This window comes from Arvicanthis niloticus, chromosome 12, assembly GCF_011762505.2.
Source record: "Arvicanthis niloticus isolate mArvNil1 chromosome 12, mArvNil1.pat.X, whole genome shotgun sequence".
In the NCBI taxonomy this organism is placed as follows: Eukaryota; Metazoa; Chordata; class Mammalia; order Rodentia; family Muridae; genus Arvicanthis; species Arvicanthis niloticus.
The window spans coordinates 70656387-70679004 of record NC_047669.1 but is presented as its reverse complement, the minus strand read 5'-3'; the positions used below and the strand labels follow the sequence as shown (position 1 = coordinate 70679004).

Sequence of the window (22618 nt, the reverse complement as noted above, 5' to 3'; positions counted from 1 at the left end):
GTTGTTGAAAGATCAGGCTTGTTTCTGTTACCTCTGATAGGCTGACCACATACTAGATTATGCTTCAGTTAGCAAAAAAAGCTGGATGACACCTATTGGATTGAGGGGAATTAGACAACAAATAGAAATCTTAAAGTTGGTTGGGAAGAGAGATCATGTTCTTAAGAGTCATCACTGCTATGTTAGAACGCCATGACCAAAAGCATGTTGAGGAGGAAAGGGTTTATTGGCTTATACTTCCCCATCACTGTTCATCATTGCAGGATGCCACAAGAACAATTCACACAGGGCGAGGAGCCTGGAGCAGGAGCTAATGCAGATCCATGGTGGAGTACTCCTTAAAAACCTTGCTCATCATGGGTTACTCAATCTGATTTCTTATATTGTCCAGGACTACAAGTCCAGAGTTGCCACTCCTCTGAAAGGGCTGGGTTCTCTCTCATCAATAAGTAATTAATTAAATGCCCTACAGGCTTACCCACTTTCCTATTTAATGGAGTCACATTTTAACTGTGGTGAAGTGATTCATTCCTATCATAGGACTTTAGTTTGTGTCAAACTGATACAAACTCTCCATTATAATTGACCCATGTCAACCTAGCAAACAAACACATGCTTGTCAATCCACAGACTCTCCTTGCATATTTATCCAAAAGACCTCACAAGAAAACAAATAACTTTAAAATTCTTAATGTTATTTACAGATTCAAACACATTAAAAGTTCAGTGCCTCTAATACATACCATCTTTTTTAAAATCCAGTATCTCTTTGAAAAGTTTAAAATATGTCTTCTGTGGGTTACTGTAAGCATTAAATTAAACTGAATACATTCTTACTTGAATTGGAAAGAACCAGGGCATTGTCACAATAAGAAAAAGCCAAATAATCTACCAATAGTATAAATAACACATTGAGCAATGTCTAGAATCCACTTTGAATCTTCTCAGCTTCTCTAATCACCTGGGCCCCTTTCCCTCTGCCCTCTGCAGTTCATGCAGCTTTTTTTCTATGGATGCACAGGCTCTATTGCACTGCTCCTGCTGCCCTTGTTGGTTCTCTGATAATAATGGAATCTACCCTACCTCTCCAAATTGTTAGTATCAGGAATTGAGCATTAATGTGACAAGCCTACTCTTGGTACTCCTTCACTGAATATATACTTCACATTAGCAAAACAAGTGAATACTTAAAATCAGTTAGTATATTGCCTTAGTAGGAGTTTGGAAGGTACTGGTGTCAAGGGCTATGTGGGTTCTGGCCACCTAGTTCAAGATATTACAGAGGAGTAGAATAGAATTAAACGACCTAGAGACCATTCTTGTGTCATTTTGGCCAACAATGTGACTGCTTTTTTTTTTTTCCTTTTTCTGAAAATCCCTCTGAGGCTAAACTTAAGACATTTGGATTAATGGTGTTGCGTTTAAAGTTTCAATAGACCATGCAAATCCAGGGCCCCATTTGTCTTATTGCCTCCAGTTTTAGATTTAGAACTCTCAGCTACTTCTCCATCACTATGACTGCCTGTGCACCATCATTCTTTCCCTCATTATGAAACTGCACACAAGTTGCAATTAAATGTTTTTTTTTTTCTTCTTTCGAGTGTGGGCATGATATATCTTCACAGCAATAGAACCTTGACTGAGATGTGTCATAGGGGAAAGGGTTGAGTGATTGTGCCCAAAATTCATTATAATTAATTTTCACTTAATACAGAGTTTTTACATTTAAAATAATTTTATATAAATATTTAAAAGTAAGACAAATGCCTCAAACATAAGTAACATATACAGTCAACATTTGATTTTTTTATGTGTATGTGTATGTGTTATTGTGTTTGTACAATATCCCATGAAACTAAAAGGCATCAGAAAAGTTATAAGCAGAAGAGATAAACATGAATATAATATTATGCCTGATAGATGAAAGTAGAGGAGAGGTAGATGAAGGTAGTGTGAAGAGAGATAAAGGAAAATTAAATAAAATAATCAATGTCTATGAAATAATATCTTGACACCCCAAGCCTACATATTAGAGGCTAGTAGTGTGTGTAAGTCCACTATTCAAACCTGGAGGATTAAATGGAACCAGATGGATAGTTAGACTTACAAGTATTTCAGATACCAACTTTCATTGTTCTACCTCAATGTGTAAGATGGAGGGCAATTAGAATGATAGAAGGTCCCAAATAAAATCCTTCCACAAGGACACACTAACACATGATCCTGCACACATACACATATACATACACATACACATGGACACATGCAACACACACACACATGATGTCAGAAATACAAACCAATGAATAAAATACATTGAATTAGAAAGTTTTTCAGAGCTCTAGCTAAGAAAGTTCTGAACAACAAAAACTACTGTATAAATAACTATGTTTCATACAAATGAAGAAAATGAGTATATCAAGAAGGCGATTAATGCAGAAATTTGGTTGGGAAGTGATATACATAGCTAAGCTAACCAGCCAAAAGAATATAAGTGGATGCTATAATAAGCTGAGATTTACAACATGTGTTTTTCAAAGGAATAGATACAGAGGGACAAGTGGACACTGTAATGTTCTCCTTCACTAATATCTCAGAGATACAAATAAAAAACAAGCCCACAACTGTTAAATAATTAATATTGGAGAGAAGAAAGATGAACATTGCAGAGCATGGAAATGTAACTTGGTGTAGCTGTGAGTTAAATAGCATGTGGCATGTTTGCAACCACACAGGGAAGTGACAGATTATCTAGAACTCACACTGCTTCTTATACAATGAGATGAAAATCACTGAATCTTAAAGAAATATGTACTAAGTTTATTGTCACATTGCTTGTAACGGTTAAGGTATAGATACAACCGAATATTCACCCTTATCTGAGTGCTAAAAAGAAGCATTTCTTTCTCTTGAACTTCCTGTCCTTTTTCTCATTCTCCTCCCCCTTTTCCTTTCTCATCTTCACACATATAATCCACTCCTGTACTCCCCCCTCACACTTTTCCCCAAACATCACCTCACTAGTGACCAAGACAAAAGCACAGGATATACAGAAAATATTTTGTAGTTTATTCCTTATTTATTTGATGATACACATTTTAAAAACATAGGCTGAAAGTTGAACTTAAGGTTATATTACAGAGTATGATGATGATAACATGAAACATGAGTATAGACCAAATTCAAATGTGGAATTAAATGATCATGTAGTATATCAGTTATATTTTATATCTTTTGTCCTAAAGTTAGAATTTTTGAAGACATTTTTGAGTTCCTGGTATGAAAATACTTGGAAGTCCTTTTGGTTAGAAAGGCTGGGTATCTGTACAATGTTTTTAGTAGAAGCCATAAGACCAATATCTTCTACAATACAGTGGGCGGCAGCAACCATAACCATAGCCACCATAGCCACAGCCACAGCCACAGCCATAACCACAGCCATAGCCACAGCCATAGCCACAGCCATAGCCACAGCCCAGGCCTCCATAGTAACTGCTGTAATAACACATATTATCAGAAGTGAGTGTGCAAAGGGAGATCAGCAGTGTGTTTCTGGAGTCTGTGTCACCACCTACTAAGGGCCTTTTATACACCTAGATGTTTGGTGGCAAAATCCACAGGCATTATGACATCACACAAGTCTCTCCTATGCATCAAATAATATCAGGGTGCCATAGTTTACTGGCCAAACAACACTGCATAACTGAGATAATTGTGCTTGTATGTTAAGATCCCACAGTCCACTCATGAGGCTTTAACATGAAAATCTGACTCTAGTTTCAAGACGTTGCCTCATTCAATATCTAGTTTATTTATTATCTACAAAAATCTACTATGGTGCAATCTAAATGGTTAAAATGTCTCTCTCCTGTTTATGTCTCTTTTGCAGTATCCTGTATTGAAGTTATCTTTTTGTTTTTCTTGTTTTACTTTGAATTGTAAACTAATTATGTATTTCTTAATTTTTTTGTGGTGAAAAATGATTTGGTCAATGGATATGCTATTATTAAGTTGATCACAATATTTGCATAAGCTTATTTTGGATGTATTCTAAATTTATTCTACTCAGATATATACTGTTACATATTTTTACTATGATATGTTAATTCTCCTGATTTATGAGCATAGTAGATCTTTCCATCTTCTTAAATCGTATTCAATTTCTTATTTTTATTCTGTCTTATGCCGCTATTATTTAGTTTTTATTTTATTACTATGATTCTGTAAAATATTTTGAGGCCAGATTCTATAGTAGTTCCAGTATTTTCCTTTCTTCTTAATTTGTTTTGCCTCTTAGAGTGATCCTATGCCTTCATTTGATCATTAGGATTTTACTGTCTTGTTCTGTTCAGAATACAATTGGAATTTTAATGAAGATTTTATGAAATCGTTACATTGCTTTAGCAAACATACTATTTTTCCTTTTAGTAATTCTTCAATGTATGAACAGGATGTGTCATTATATATCCCAGTTTCTTCTTCAAATTATTTTCTTCACAGAAAATGGATGCTACAGATCATTATGTTAAGCTAAACAAGGTAAACAGAAGAAGATGGATCATTTGTAGCTAATGGACCTTTAGCATTTTTTTAAATTTTTATTTTTTTATTAGGTATTTTATTTACACTTCAGATGCCATCCCCTTTCCCCATTCCCCCCCTTAAGAAGACCCCTATCCCATGCCCCCCTTTCCTTTTTGCATTTATACATTTTTTAAAAATAATGTTAATCATAAGCGTTATAAGTTTGGAATTGTTCAATCAGAGGTGTAACCCACTGACCGACCTAGATATAACAACTATCTTTGACTGGTGGAGATACATGAATATCTGCCTCCCTGTCTCCCCCCTCTTCTCTCTTTCATCACCTAGCTTCTCCTCTCCTTCTTCTTCTCCTCTTCTTACTCCTTTTCTTCCTCTCAGTACTCCTCCTACCTTAGCTCCTCCTACACATCACCCTTCCTGTTAAAATGAAACTTTTCTCTCAAAATACAATTAGAGCATAATTATGCCAATTTGTACCAGTGAGGTACAAGATAGTCCTAATACCCAGTCCATCCTTTTGTTGACTAACCAGCACCTCTGTCATTTATCCTAACTAAAACTTTTAGTTCTGAACCTGGCTTTAGGATGAATGTCAGCTGATGACCATCCTCTCAAATCTTTTCTCTTACGGTAAATAGCTATAAGTTTTCAACCCCGTCAGAAATCCAGAAGGACTGAGTTAACTATAATTATGGGAAGCACAAAGCATAGCTTCTAAAACTTAGCAAATTTATAGAGACCTCTGAACACTTGAAAAGCCCCTATACTACCGAACGTTGGAGCATCAAATCTTCAGCCTTCTAGCCCAGAATCATCTGACAGACCTTGGTGATGCAGGATTATTAAGGACTGATTACTCTGTCTAGGCAGATATAATCAGTCGACTATTCTGCATGTGTGTCCTTTTCTGGACAGTAATTTGTCTGTAGATGGAGAGAGGCAATTCTTGCCTAGTGGCTGTTACCACACAACTGGAGTAACTCCAAGGATGCTCAATTTCTTCTTAGAATCCACGACAGGAAGCTGTCAGGAGCAGACAGGTCTCTAATCAATATGAACATTAATATATAAATATTTGTAGCATCAGTTCCATGGACTTCTGATGTTTTGAAAACCAACTATCCATGTAAGGTAACCTGGACTGTTGTCTGTTCACTCCTCTCAGCTATTTCTAAATAAAATATGGAAAACACCCTAACAATAAACTCAAAAATATGAATTTGCTATAGTCCCTTAACTCATAGGTTAACCGTCCCAAATCAGTTTAAAAAGTTAAAAAAGGGCTGGGTCTAGGCATTGTATTCCTAAATGTGTTATACAGGCACAATGCCCACGAGCATATCAATATTCATCTCATTTTTATATTAATAAGAGGTTCATACCAATGAAAACCTTAAATTTGAGATCAAAGTAAATTTTGTACCATTTAAGAAATTATAACTTCATCTTGATAATAATTATATAGATTTCTACCAATAGGTTATGGCTATGCAATAAGTCCTAGCTAATCCCCCCTGTTCCAACAAAACCACTACTTGTCCCTAGAAAGACAGACCATTATTAACCACATTAGTCCTCAAGCTCAGGGAATAGGGGCGCTGACTCTTCTTTAACTTCTTGAAGCTGATTAAGGGCGTTGAGATTTTAGAAGAGGGGTGGGGGGGAAGAGTAAGTTGATAAGCCTCTGATGCTGTGTCTTCACTGAATCCAGATGGAATTCCAGGACATCAGAGGTTTGGGCAGGTCTGCTCAGTATGCTTGATGAGTAGATACACCAAGGCTGTGTATTCTGCAATATACAATTCTCAGAACAAGTTTTAGTAGCAAGAAAAAAAAATTTCTCACACCCAGGGGGCTGACATTTTTTTTTTTAAAGATGTTGGTTCTGAAGACTTTTTTTTCCCCGCTCGTTTAAAATTGGTTGTAGTATTTATGTTTCAGATTTTATCCCCTTAGCCTACTTCCTCCCACCACCCAGAAACCTCCTATCCCATCCCCCTCCTCATGCTTCTATGAGGCAGTAACCACACCTACCCCCCTCACGATCCCCTCCCCGCCCTCACATCCCCCCCCCCCCACTGTGTGTTCATTTTTTTTTATGGGACCAAGAATCTCCTCTCCCACCTATGTCCGACAAGGCCATCCTCCCCTACATATACCTCTGGAGTCTTGGGTCCCTCCCTATGTGTTCCCAGGCTGGTGGTTTAGACCCTGGGGGGCTCTGGTTGTTTGGTATTGTTGCTTTCCACCTGGGGTCAATAACCCTTTCTGCTTCTTCAGTCCTCTCACTAAGTTCTCCATTGGGAAACCCCTGATCATATCAGTGGATAATTGTGAACATTGTCCTCTGTGTGTGTTAGTCTTTGGCTGACCTCTAAGGAGACAGCTATATCATGTTCCTCACATTATGCACTTCCAGCCATCCACAACAGTGTTTAGATTAGGTGGCTGTACATGGGGTGAATACCCAGGTGGAATGGTCTCCTGATGGCCCCTCCTTCAGTTTCTGTTCCATGTTTTGTTTCCCTATTTGCTCCCTTGAGCATTTTTGTTTCTCGTTCTAAGTAGAACTGAGGCATCCCCTCTTGGTCTTCCTTTTTCATGAGCTTCATGTGGTCTGTGGGTTGAGTCTTCACTAATCCAAGCTTTTGGGCTAACATCCGTGGAGATATGTTTGTGTAACTATCTTCTTTGGGGGTTTTTGGAAGATTACTTTCTTGCTTTTTCTAGGTTGTAGTTTCCCTCCTTGTGTTGGAGTTTTCCACCAATTATTCTTTGAAGTGCTGGATTTGTGTTGAGATACTGTGTAAATTTGGATTTGTCATGGAATATTTTGGTTTCTCCATCAATAATGATTGACAGTTTTGCTGGGTATAGTAGTCTGGGCTGGCATTTGTTTTCTCTTAGGGTCTGTATGATATCGATCCAGGATCTTCTGGCTTTTATGGTCTCTGGTGAGAAGTCTGGTGTAATTCTTATAGGTCTGCCTTTATATGTTACTTTGCCTTTTTCCCTTACTGCTTTTAGTATTTTTTCTTTGTTTTGTACATTTGATGTTTTGACTATTATATGGCGGGAAGTATTTCTTTTCTGGTCTAAACTATTTGGAGTTCTGTAAGCTTCTTGTATATTTATGGACATCTCTTTCTTTAGGTTAGGGAAGTTTTCCTCTATAATTTTGTTGAGGATATTTACTGGTCCTTTAAGTTGGGAGTCTTCCCCCTCATCTATACCTATTATCCTTAGGTTTGGCCTTCTCATTGTGTCTTGGATTTCTTGTATATTTTGGGTTAGTAGCTTTTTGTATTTTGCATTTTCTTTGACAGTTGTGTCAATGTTTTCCATGGTATCTTCTGCACATGAGATTCTCTCTTCCATCTCTTGTATTCTGTTGGTGATACTTATGTCTATGACTCCTGATCTTTTTTTTAGGTTTTCTATCTCCAGGGTATTGTCCCTTTGTGATTTCTTTATTGTTTCTACTTCCATTTTTAGATCCTACATGGTTCTGTTTAATTCCTTTTCCTGTTTGGTTGCATTTTCTTGCAATTCCTTAAGGGATTTTTGTGTTTCCTCTTTAAGGGTTTCTATCTGTCTACCAGTGCTCTCCTTAAGTTCTTTGAGAGTGTTATTTATGTGTTTCTTAAAGCCCTCTATCATCATCATGAGAAGTGATTTTAATTCTGATTCCTGCTTTTCTGGTGTGATGGGGTGTTCAGGGCTTGCTCTGATGGGGGAGCTGGGTTCTGATGATGCCATGTAACTTTGGTTTCTGTTGCTTGCCTTTTGCCATCTGGTTAACTTTAGTGCTGCCTGTACTTGCTGTCTCTGACTGAAGCCTGTCTTTCTAGTTATCTAGCTTGTGTCTGATCTCCTAGGGGTCCAGATGTCTCTGTGATCTTTTCCAGCTGCACTGATTACAGTGGTACCTCTAGGATGCCTCAGGATATGGTGCCTCCAAGGTAGTAGTCCAGCTAGGTGTCTGCTGTTCTGGGTGCAGTGTCTCCTCTAGAATATCTCAGGATATGTTGTCTGAAGCTCTGAGTTCATTTGTTCTTCTGTGGCTCTGGATTGAGTAGACCTTCCAGTATGTCTCAGGTGGAATCCGGGGTCCACACAACAGCAGACCTGGCAGAGATCTGATCCAGGCCTCAGATCTGAGAACTAGTTTCTAAGACACTGTCCAAGTTAGAGCGCCTGGGATCCCTGCTTTCTCTGGGTTCTTGGAGGTTGGGGGCAGAGCTGTCACCCAAGATCTGCTCAGTGCTCTGGCCCAGACCGGAAGGAACCAGTGTTCCGGGCCGGGAGTGACTTCCTGTGTCCTTTTGGTTCCCAGTTACTCCTTGTTTAGGGCGGGCCCTGCTGTCTGCTTACCTAAGATACTGCCTGAGTTTGAGCGCCTGGGATCCCCACTTCCTCTGGGTTCTTGGATGTTGGGGGCAGAGCTGCCACCCAAGATCTGCTCAGTGCTCTGGCCCAGACCAGAAGGACAACATTTTTTTTTTTTTTACGTGTGTAAATCATTCTTTCTTAATAATATCTCTTCTGTTAGGCTGATCATATATAGAACAGGCTTCAATTAGCAGGTAAGATGGGCAATACAAACTGGAATGAGGGAGGGGAATTAGACAACAATAATAATCTCAAATTTAGTTGAGAAAAGAGATGGTGTTTTAGAGTCCTCATTGGTATGCAAAACACCATGATCCAAAGCAAGTTGAGGAAGACAGGGTTTATTTAGCTTAAACTTCCCCATCACTGTTCATCATCGAAGGATGTCAGGACAGGGAATTCAAACAAAGCAGGATTCTGGAGGCAGGGATTGATTTGGAGGCCATGGTGGGGTACTGCTCACAGGTTTGCTCATAATGGATTACTCAACCTGATTTCTTATAGCACTTAGGATCACAAGTCCAGAATTGGCATTACTCTGAATGGGCCATGTCCCTCCCTCATCAATGTTCATTAATGAAATGCCCTGCAGGCTTACCTACTTCCCTGTTTTATAGAGTCATTTTTTAAATTGTGCTGAAGTGACTCACTCTTATCAAATGACTTCAGTTTGTGTCAAGTTTATACAAACCCCAGTATAATTGACCCATGTCAGCTTGACAAACAAACACATGGCTGTTAAACCACAAACTCTTCTTACATATTTATCCCCAAGATTTCACAAAAACCTACAAATAACTTTAAAATTCTTGACGTTTTTATAGATTCAAACACATGAAAAGTTCAGTCTGTTAAAATATGCAATGTTTGTATTTTTCCAGAATCTCTTTGACGTGTTAAAAATCTGTCAACTGTGAGCTTTTGTAAAAATAAAATTAAATTGAATAAATTCTTACTTGAAGATGGAAGAACTAGGGCAAAGTCACAATAAGTTAAAAGTAAAATAATCTATTGATAGTGTAAAAAGCACATTGTGCAATATCTGGAATCTACTTTCAAACTTCTTATCTCCTCTAAGGTCCTGGATCACTTGTCACTCTGCTCTGTGCACCACACACAGCTTGTGTTTTATGATTGGGTAGACTCCACTATACTGCTTTTGCTGTTCTTGGTGGGTGTTCCATGGTAATGGAATCCCCCACCCCAAAAAAGTTGGTGTCAGAATTGGGGTATTGATGTGACATGCCTAACCATGGCACTTGTTCACAGAATATAGTCCTTGGATTCACAAAGCAGATAAATTGCTTTAAGAAACACTTAATAGGCCTTCTTAATATGAGTATGGAAGATAGTGGTACTAAGAGCAATATGGATTATGATTGTCTAGCTCAAGAGATTTCCCAGAAGAAGAATATTCATAAACGACCCAGAAGATACTCTTGTGATATTTTGGCAAAGACGTGACTGCTTTTTGCCTTTGCCTTAAAACTTACCTGAGCCTAAATTGGAGACTTTTGGGTAAATAATGTTGGCAGAAGAGATTTCAAGGTAGTCTAATCTTTATGGTCACATGGTTATTATTTTAACTTTCATGCAGATTTACAAAAAAAAGAATGTGAGTGTTGAAGTTGATAAAAAGTGTTAATCAAAACCTGATGCTAAATGCAATAAATGAGTGGTAACCTCAGAGAAAAATGCCACCAGCCAAGCTTTTAACTTGTGAAATTAAATTGGAGAAAATCTTCAGTAGTGAAGTAAGGTAATCAGAAACAGAAACTTGTTGAAATGTAATTGAATAAGGGGGCCAAGTTCCAAATCCATCAAGCAGTATAGCTTGGCAATTTTGGCTATGTAGTTCTGGCTTTAGAGTCAAGGATGCATGAAAGGTATTTTGGATATTTTCTTCTCAGCTAAAAAATGCTGCTAAGGCCAGATATGTCATGGGGGTGTGTGTGTCCCTGAATCTTAGCATAGGAAGTCCTTTGTGGGAAGCTGTAAAGATGAATTGTATGGGAGACCTCACAGTGTTGGTGATGCCAGAGTTTTAGGAGAGCTGGGTATAGAACCTGCCCAAGAGAAAGAAGTGTGTTTAAATAAAAAAAAAAAAAGCTGAAAGAAGATGGATATCTGGAGAGTTCTTTGACCTCAGGCATGGACATCCAGAGTTTAGAATTTGCCCATCTGGTGTTTGACTTCCTTTGGTACAGCATTTCTTCACATACCTACTTATCTCTCTTTTAGAATGGTAAGGTATATTCTGTGCCATTGTATGTTGAAAATGTGTGAGCTGATTTTTATTTTGCTTTCAAATGTGTTACAGTTAAGAGATTGCCTTGGGTGAAAAGAGATTTTGAACTTTGGACGTTACTGAGATTGTGATAGACTATCATGACTTTTGAAGTTGGACCTAATGTATTTTACACTATTATTTGGCTATAAGCTTATGGGGTCTAGAGAGTGGAATGTGATAGCCTCAATGACAATGGCCACATAGGCTCATAAATTTGAATACTTGGTCAGTAGGGTCTGGTATTATTTGAAAGGAATAGGACATGTGGCCTATTTGGAGGAAGTGAATCACTTAGGATGGGCTTTGAAGTTTCAATAGCCCATGCAAAACCCAGAGTCTCCCTTCTCCTGCTGCCTTGCAGATCCAGATTTAGAACTCATAGGTACTTCTCCAACACTCTGTCTGCCTGTGTGCCATCATGCTTCCCTTTATGATGATATAAGACTACACCTCTGAAACTGCACACAGGTCCCAATAAAATCCTTTTTTTTAAGGAATTGATGTGGTCATGATAATTCCGCCACAGAAATAGAATGTTGACTAAGATGTACTGTAAGGGAAGTGTTGAGATGAATGTGTTCAAAAGTCATTGTAATTAATTTTCACTTTATACAAAAATTTTAAATTCAACCTATTTCTTGGTTAAAAGGAAAATGTCCTCTACAAAGTTTATTGTCTCATTGTTTATAATGGTTGAGTTAAAACAACATGAAATGTCCATCCACAGATGTATGCTGAGAGGATGTACTTATTTCTTTCTCTCTCCAGAACCGCCTCTCTTCCATTCTTCTTTCTTTCCTTGTTAATTCTCCATGCCCCTCTTCTGAATTATCTCCTTCTGTTTTACTTCTCTACCAATTTTCCTTCTCCCATGTGATCAGGCAAATACAAATACACAAAACATACAAAAATTGTTTTGTGCTGTTTATGCATTCATTTACTTGATAATTTAAATATTTTTATGCCAATGTTGAAAGTTGTTGTTGAATACATTTTAAAAAGCATTATGAAGATAAATGTTTTAATAAACACTTTTGTTGATAATGACTGTCTAACCTAAGGTGAAATATTAGTTTGGCCATGTTGTGTTTCAATTATTTTTCAGATAGTTTGGTATAAAGTTAGTATTTTTGAAAACTTTCTCAAGTGCATCCTGTGAAAATTTTTGGAAGCACTTCCATTCAGCTAAACTTGGTAGACATAGAAATTCTTCAGTAGAATCCATAGGACCAGTATCTTCTATAGCACAGTGGGTGGTAGCAGCTATAACCATAGCCACAGCCACAGCCTAGGCCACCATAGCCATAGCCTAGACCTCCACTGTAGCTGCCACAGTAACTCATGTTGTCAGGAGTTGACTGTTCAGAGGTGGACAGGAAGTAGGTTCCTGGAGTCTGGATGTCACCATCTGCCAAGGGCCTTTTATACACCTGGGTTGTTGTTGGGGAAACCACAGGCATTATAGTGACACACAGCTCTGCACTGTGCTGCAGAAAACATAATTTTCCTGGGTGAAATAAGAAGGTTGCATAACTGACATAATAATGCTGTGTGTCAGGATCATGTTCAAATCGTGGGTGTCAAAATCAGGGTCCAGTATTATTTTCAAGACTCTATCTTATTCTAAATTTAGTTTATTGTGTACATATGATCTGGCCCTGTTACTTAATACAAATAAATCAGTTGTCTATTTTTAATATCTGTTTCCTTTACAAGACTTCAGAGGTAAAACTCTTTTTGTTTTCTCTCTCTTTTTTTTTTTTTGTCATTGTAGAATACATCTTATGTCTGTGAATATATTTCCAGGGCCTTGCTAATAAAGCATGATTTGGTTATTGGTTGTATAATTGGTGACTTGTGGTAATCTCCATCTTATATAAACATATTTTCAGATATTATGAATGTAATTTCATATATGTTGATTTAATATTTTAGAAAAACATATCAATGATCATGTAATCATCAGACAATTGGATGTATGCTTCTCTTTCACCCATGTCTCATATGGTAATGTTTTAGATGTAACTGAGAAATGTATCTTAGTTGGGTTAGGGGCTTCAACATCAGCTTTTAGATACAGTTTCTTTTTTTTAATTGGTAGTCGCATTAGCTTTCAAAATGGCTGTGCAGCTACCTACAGCAGTAACTTGTCTCTTGAATAATTTTTGGAGTTCTGGAATTACACTTCAGTTATAAATACTTTGTCTAGAATGAATAAAATGTGATATGACACCAGCATTATAGTTCCCCTTAAAATGTGCCTGAATTCCTTTAAAAGGGAATACAAAAATGTATGTACTCTTTCTTTGTCAGTTTGTAGCTCATGGACAAATATTTGGTGTAAACAATGAAACCAAATCATGAAAAAAACATGTAAAATCCATTTATTACACCTATTTAAACAAAACACAATAATCTAGTTAATATATTTTCATTTATCATTACATAGTCTGAGCAAGTTAACTGTATTAAAACATATGTATGTATGTACATATACGTATATCATATAACAACAATTGAAAAAGAAAGTCTATAAATTTGGAGGAGAACAAGGATGGGTATGTAGGAAGTTTTGTAGAGATGAAAATGAAGGGAAAAATGGTATAATTATATTATAATTTCAGAATGAAAGAAACAAAAGAAAAATAAACTATTTAAAAATTAAAACAGTCAGTGAGTTTGACAACCAAAGAGACACATCTATAAGTGAGGTACCAGCACTCAAACATAGCAACTGAATAACTTCAGGAGAGGCTTCCCTTTTACTTTACAGAGCCTGGTCCCATAAATAATCCCATACTAAGTAGGGAAAGAAGAGCTCAAAGAAGCATACTTCAATAGGCCATAATGTTATATGTAAAAAAAACCCCAAAGATTCCATGAGAAACTCTGAGAACTGGTAAACATTTTGAACCTTAAGAAACAGACTATAAAATCAACATACAAAAAAAATCAGAAGCATAGTTACATATCACTAATGAGCCTGTCAAGAAACCAAAGAAAGAACAAGAGCCCCACTTGTGGGTGTGCTTAAGAATCCCCCAAAAAACAGTAAGCTGGAAGCCATAATATATACTCAGAGGACCTTATGCATACCTGTGCAGGCTGTAAGCTTGTTGTTTTAGTTGCTGAGTCATGTGAGCTTTGCTAAGTTGATTTAGAGGGACTTGTTCTCCCAATATCCTCCATCCCCTCTGGTTCTTATGTGTTTTCTGCCTTCTCTTTCATGGGGTTCTCTGTTCTCTGAAGGGGAAACTTAATGGAGACATTCCATTAAGAGATTAGTGATCCAAAGTTTTTCATTCTGAAAAATGTCAGGCCATGGGTATTTGTATTTGTTCCCATCTGCTGCAGGAGGAATCATTTCTGAAGAAACCTCAATAAGACACTGATGTTGGAATATCTTTGTACAGCAGAATATCTTTAGGAGTCATTTTTATCACTACATGTATTTTTAGACCAGTATTACTTTGTTTTAATCTAAGTCCCTGTGCTATCTTGTCTCTGGTCTTTGATCATGCAAGTAGTGAAAGATATGAGTTCCATCTTGTGGAATGGGCCTTAAGTCAAAGAGTTCTTGTTGATTAATCCCACAATCTTTGTCCCACCTTTGCCTTAAACATACCTTGCAGACAATCCACCATTGTATGTATAGAGTTTGTGTCTAGACTGATATTCAAGTTTTCATTTGAAAGCATACAGTGTATGTTCCTGTCTCGAAGATGCTGAAATGTAGAAGTGAAGATTCTATGTGAGCACCAGCTTGACATCTGCATCTTCAGTGAGTTTTGTAGGTGTTCTCATTAATAATGGGTCCTGCTGTCAGTTTGTAGACAGTCTTCTCTTGGTCCTTTTTCTTCTTTTGGTTTGCCTTGTTCTACTTTTATGTGATATATATATTTTTAATTTCATTATATTTTATTTTGTTATAGTTTTAAAATTGAATGAATTAATGAATGCAAACCTAACCACCATGGTTAGTTTAACAATTGAAATGTCACTTATACCTGTAGGAGAGGCACAATCTTTTTTTCTCCAATAGAATGACACTGGGTATATTCACCACACCAGGACAGGCCTTATGGTCGGGAGTTGTTGACCAACATATAATTAGATTCCACAGTATTTTGGGGTATATGTATTTATTTGGTTAGAGTTTGGTGTTATTCTTTTCTTTTTGGTGTGGTTTTGTTTCCTTTGTTTTTGGGGGGTGTGGGCAGGAAGGGGGAGAGGAATTGGAAGGCAAAATCAAACTATTTAAATTTAAAAAATTGTTTTAAATCATAAAATATGAAAATAAAGCTTCAAATAATAAGACAGCAAAGAATAATTGTACTCATAAAGTTTCTAGATTATCTTGTCCTAAACCAAAGTAAATAACCCCTATAATGAAAACTTTAAAGAACTGAAGAAAAACTGAAGAAGACACTAAATAATTGAATGATAGCCTATGATCATGGGTTGTCAGAATTAAAGATTTAAGAAGAACTATATGTACTAAATTAATGTACAGATTCAATGTAATCTCTAACAGAGTCCTACTTATATTGTTAGCAGAATGAGACAACACAACTCTAAAATCATGAAAACCAAGAGCTCTCTAATGCTTAAAACAATGCCATGGAGAGAGAGAGTGATGTTGAAGACACTGAAATATCTGATGTAGAATTATTTTTTAGAATTATAGTTAATGACACTAAATGCCACTACCATAAAAATAGACACATGGTTTAGTGAAAAAAGGGGGAAACCCAAGGGGGAAATCCATAGCACCTTGGTTAGTTAGTTTTTGACAAAGGTATTAAAAAAAGCTACATCGCAAAAAAGTCTGTTGAGCAAATAGTGGTGTAAAAAACACAGTATGTATGTGTATAAGAAAGAAATTAGAATATGATCTCAAAAGGGACCTAAAATCTTAATTTTCATTTAGAAATTTGAGAAATTTAGTGAAAGAACCCCATGGCATCAGCATGATAACGTGATAATACAGGACAGCATGAAAGCAAAGCAAGACAACAAAAAGCCTCTTGCACAGCTGGTGCCAGAGTATTGAAACGTGGGGGAACTCTTTGGCATCTAGTCATCAGATCAGTGATCAGTATCTTTGACACATGAAATTTTATTAAACCACACACTTGAGACTAAGAATAGTGGTCAGAGGCAGAGAAATAACAGAGTTAATTAAGTAATGCCAAAATACAACTACAGGGAATATATTTTCTTTTCATACAGCTAAGTGCTGTGTTTTTGGGTTTAGCCAATATTTGTATTACAACACTGCTTCAGAGGAGATGACAGATGGCTTGGTTATTAAAGGGCATGCCACACACCCAAGAGAAAAAAAGTCCACAAAAAATAGACACCTTTTTATGTAGCCAACTTAGGACAACAGAATAATCATCTGTATACAAGTAAGGATGTTCTGTACAACAGAATAAATGTCTGTACACAAGGAAAGAGAACATGTGCTTCAGACTGGGTGTTAATACACAAAATTGATATGGGACACACAGATAAAGAACCAAAAAGAAATAAACTGATGCTAAAATGAGCAGATAACTAGAACAGATATTTATCAAAAGACAAACTACAAATGGCCAAAAAGATACAATAAAGTTCAATTCTGCTAATATCCCTGATAAGCAAATCAAGAACAAGATGAGGTTTCATCCTACAACTGTTAGACAATTAATATCAGAATGAAGAAAGATTAATGACACAGACCTTGTGGAGAATAGGGCACTCTTCTCTACTGTCAGCGGCACTGTGATTTAGTACAGCCATGACATAAAATAGCATAGCAGATATCACACCCTGCAACAAATATAATAAGTATATAAGAATTATATATAAGTATATATACTTATATACATGTTATATTTACATGTAATATACACTTATAATAAAAACATACATATTAATACATGTTATATATATGTATGTATATATATATATATGTATGTATATATATACATATATATATATATATGTATGTATGTATATATATATATATATGCGTATGTGTGTGTGTATGTGTGTGTGTGTATGTCATAGGAGATAGAGGTCATGTTGCTGCATTTTAAATAAAGTAAATCTAATCCATCTCAAAGTACTACCCACACTATCAAGTCCACAGTCACATTGTTCGCAATAGCAAAAGTATGGAGCAAAGGTATGTGCATGAGTAGATGTGGTTTTCTTTCTCTCTTTTTTCATTCTCCTCCCTCCTTCCACCCTTTTTCCTTCCCTCCCCATTTCCCTCTTTTTATCCAGATCCAAGTCCATTTGTACCCATCCTTTTATCTTCCACAATTCTTTTCTATGTGAATACACAATGTGACCAAGTAGATATAAATGGAAAAATAAATGAAAACTGATGAAATATGTTTAATAAAGTACATGAAAACAATATTCTCAGTGGAAAGTTTATTTTTTGGAAATTCTAGTTGATAATACTTATATTTCAGTATTCAGGTTGAGAGTCATATTTGATGACCATGTTAAAAAGTGTTTTAAAGATGGTGCCATACTACAAGTTCTCACACAATCCAGTTGAGGGTGAGGGCATAAGTTGAAGATGGAAAGCTTTATATAATTTTTATCATATATTATGTTATAAAGTTAGAATATTTAAAATTATTTAAGAGTTCTTGATGTGGGGAACCTTGTAAGCACTTCAATAAGGCAGCAGTTTATAGACAAAATCCTAGTTATCTGCAGAAACTCCTCAGTAGAAGCCATAGGACCAGTATCTTCTACAGCCCAGTGGGCGGCAGCAACCATAACCATAGCCACCATAGCCACCATAGCCACAGCCATAGCCACAGCCATAGCCACAGCCATAGCCACAGCCATAGCCACAGCCATAGCCACAGCCATAGCCATAGCCTAGGCCACCACAGTATCCACCATAGTAACACATGATGTCAGGAGTAGACAGTTCAGGTGAGGCTTAGTAGTATGTTCCTTTAGTTTGGATGTCACCATCAGCCATGGGCTTTTTATATGCCAGGGTTGTTGTTGGGAAACCACAGGCATTGCAGCACCACATAGCTCACTGCTATGCTTCATAAAACATCTTTGAGTGTTGTGATGTACTGGACATACATGGCTGCATAACTGAGATAATTGTGTTCCTATGTGATTCACAGTCAAATCATGGAATCTGATTTGTTTTTCAATATTTTGTAGCATTATGTATAGTAGATTTGTGAATACGTGACATGATTCTGTTGGATGATATGTCATTACATAGTTTTCTCCATTTTACATACTTTTTAAAATTTCCATTGCTATAGAGAAAGAAGAAGATTGACTTTTACTCCCTTTTGTTTTGTTATTTTGGAATGAATTTTGTATTGAAGAGTAAGTTTATTGAGTCTTTCTCATGAAAAAATTAGTTAAGCTGTTTGTTGACTTGGTGGGCATTTGCCATCTTATATTAATATAGTTGGCTTTTTTTTATTAAGCCTTTTTTGATTTTACATTGCTTTTAAATCAGCAGAAAATACCATTTTATGTGCACAAACAGAATGTGTTACATGTTACTTTTTGAGAACCCGTTGAAGATATAGTAGGTGTAACTGTAAAAGGCATCATGGTTGTGTGGGTGGACCAAGGTAAATATTTATAAACTTCTTTTTAAATCATGGAGATATATATATATATATATATATATATATATATATATATATATGTATATATTTGTGTGTATATATACACATACATATATATGTGCATATATGTATACACACACATATTAATATATGTACATGTATGTGTATATGTGTATGTATGCTTACATCTAAAATCATATATAAAATCTTAAAGAAAAAGGGCAATACATAAAGTTGAATCTACAAAACTACTATAACATTACATGGGATACTGTGAGAAGAATGCATATTTGAAGATTCAAATCTAACATCCCCAAATATGTGGCCTTTTGCTTTTAGGTCTCTTTTTAGCTCATTGGTTCAGCTCCATTCACTCTGCTACAATTTTCACAATTTTATTTATCCCAACAGTTGGATTATGTTTCATTGCATAAATGTAGCCTAGTTTTACTATACATTTAACTGTAGATGGACATCGAGGTAGTCTGTTTCCTGGATATAGTGAATAGATCAGCAATGGTCACTGATAAGCAGGTATAGTAAGATATAAAGACCTTTGCATATATTTTCAATCTTGGTAAACCTAGATTAGGTTTACCTAGAAAACAGTAGATTTGTTTCTAAAATCATTTTTTTTTTTTGAGAAATGTTCACACAGATTTTCACAGTACCTCTACAAATTTGTATTTCCAATAACTGCAAATAAGTGTTTCCTTTTCTCTAACCCACGCCAGCATTTGTAGTCCTTTGTGTTTTTCTACTGTTTTTTTAAATTTTTTTTTTTATTTATTTAAATTCCAACTCTTGTGTTTTTCATCTTAGCCATTCTGACTGAGGTAATGAGAAATCTCAAAAATAGGTTTGGGTGTTTTATAGTGTTCCTTATATGACTGGCTTAAATCTTGAATTACTGTTTTTTTTTTTTTTTTTTTTTTTTTTTTTTTTTTTTTTTTTTTTTTTTTCCTGAAATTCTTGTCTGTGTCACTGAGGTCATGTTCTATACTTTGTCACACTCCATTTTCAGTACGTCTATTTTAATGATTGCACCATGCATTTTAAATTACTATATATCTTCAGAGGTCAAGATATTAATGGATCAATGTACATGTGTATGTGGTAAGTACTCTCCATGGAGGTAAGATAGAATGCAGTGTTTTCAAGGGGTAAAAGTTATCATGGAACAAGAGGATTAAGGAGGCTGAATAGGGAAATGCAGGAAAGACATCATAATATATAAGGACTGTATAAGAAAGTTGTATGGAAATCTGCTTGTCACTGTAGAAGCTTGCATTTCAAATATATTTAAAATGGAGCACACTATAATGGGGCAACAAGAGCCACACTAGATAGAGCAGAATAACAAATAAAAATTCTACTAGCAGAAATATGCTATCTCTAGGAATTCTTGACCAGTGTACCCCTACATACCTCTACAAATTACAGGTTACAGCTAATGCTATCTGTTTATCCTTGAGAATCTGACCACAAGACCTTGTAGGTGAACACATATTTGAGTCACAGAACATGGAGAACTCAAGCTTGCCCTGACCTCAAAGCTTCACCCATTGTGTAGTTTTCATAGTGCTTAACGGTAGTATGCACAGTACTGGGAGATAAATTGCATGATCATTTTTAGCTACCTCTGAACTCTGTGAGCTGAAAAAATGATTGGACTCCTACTCATAGTATTTCAATCAATAGATCCAGTTTTAGAGAAACTCCTAATGGTATTGTTATAAATGGTGCTTATTACAGAGACCCAAACTGGACAAAATGAACAAAGTAAGACTGAGGCATTCTTAGCTCTACTGGAGGAAATAACAGGTAACTATAAGGAAACATGTTTTTCCAACACAGCAAGGAGTTGCTCTTGAGAACTGACACAGGATGTGACAACACACAAAAGAGCTATTCAAGCTCCAATCATAACAATTCCAACATGGTATGGGAGATGGTCAAGCCTTCCTACTTTTAGTGAAGGAGCTGTAGCCATTTGATATCTATTAGAAGATTGAGATACAGTTCCTTTAGGGGTATGGTTCTGGATAGGTCACCTCTACTTCAGGTGATCTCTACCCATTCTCAATAGTGTAAACATCATAAATTGGACATGGTGTATTTAAGGTAAAAATAAAATACAGACATAAAGTTTCTTTGACATATAATGAGTAAGTCTGAGAAGAGAAGGGAAAACATGAATTTTATCTAAATACATTGAATGACATTCTCTAAAAAGTAATAAGAAAAAATACATAGTGTACAAGATATTTTGCTTTTTCTCAAATAATATTGATGTAGACTCATAAGCTTAAACAACTGAAAAAATATAGAAAAGTCTGATTGTATTCATGTCAAAGGTTCTGTATAGTAGGACAACACAGACTATTCTACACAAAGAATAAGAACTCAAAAGCCAGAATTCATGTGAAATATCTACAGATAAACAGCATGAAGAAAATTCATTGGTATTAAAATGAGTAGAGAGTCATCATATTAATTTTCCCTAAAAATATATCACCAGATTACTGATGGTGAATTTTCAAAACTGTAAGTTAAAGTCACAATGATATTGTCTCATGCAGTTATTAGTAAAATGGATATTAGAAAAAATGGGTGTTAGAGAAGATGGTAAGTAAAGGAAAGCCTGTACACAGTAGAATGAGTATGGAGACACTCATTGTAAACAGTACTGTGGACACTGCAAGATAGTTAGAGAACTAACTTCTATTAGATGCCAACCTTGAAGTTGCAGACAAAAGGATTTGCTCTCAGAGAAATATTTGCACTCCCAAACACATAGTGACATCACAGTAGCAAATATGAAGATAGTAAAGATATTTATCAATAGAAGAATGTTTAGAGTGTAAGTTTCAGTCTCTGTTTCATCTTTCTCTTTCATTCTCCATTTAATATATCACATTTGTTCACAAAGAGTCACACATTTACTACCAGATATAAATTCGCAAACATACATTTCACATTTAGTAAAACAATAAGAGCAAAGTATTTAAAAAATAGTTTATTTTAAGGCATTGCATATATTCACAATATGGGAAAGTATATGAGCAAATCACATTTTACATGGCATTATAATGACAATAAAGAACTTTGCTGCAAATATCATGCAATCAAATTAAAAAAGGGGAATTGGGTGGGCATGTTGTATTTCATGTATTATTCCTCAAACTATTCAAGTAAAGTTTGGAATTCATGAAGATATTTAAGAAAATTTGAAGTGAAGAAATTTGGAGTGAGCAGCTGCTGAATCTCCTCAATAGAAGTCACAAGACCAGTATCTTCCACAGCACAGTGGGCGGCAACAGCCATAGCCACAGCCCCCAAAGCCACAGCCATAGCCAGAGCCAGAGCCAGAGCCAGAGCCACAGCCATAGCCATAGCCCAGGCCACCATAGCCATAGCCCAGGCCTCCGTAGTATGTACTATAGTAACTCATGTTGTCAGGAGTGGAGTGTTTAGAGAAAGACAAGCGGTAGGTTACTTGAGTCTGGGTGTCACCATCTGCCAAGGGCCTTTTATACACCTGGGTTGTTGTTTGAAAACCACAGGCATTATAGTGTCACATGTCTCTGTACTGTGCTGCAGAAAACACAAATGTTGTGAGTTACTGGACACACAATGCTGAATAGCTGAGATACTTGTGCTTCTACCTCAGGATCTCATGGTCAAATAATGAGTCTGTTATAATTTCCAAGTTTCTAGGTCTTTTTTATGTAGTTTACAGAGTACAGAACATAAATCATTACATAGTTATCTT

General features: G+C 36.1%; 1 protein-coding gene across 1 annotated transcript; it reads right to left on the bottom strand.

The window, feature by feature from the left end:
• Window positions 1–22114: 22114 nt before the first annotated feature.
• On the bottom strand, window positions 22115–22297 carry LOC117717576 (keratin-associated protein 19-7-like). The gene has a single exon (XM_034514822.1). It carries the CDS (start codon window positions 22295–22297, stop codon window positions 22115–22117), a length of 183 nt encoding a protein of 60 aa, XP_034370713.1.
• Between the last annotated feature and the right edge of the window lie 321 nt (window positions 22298–22618).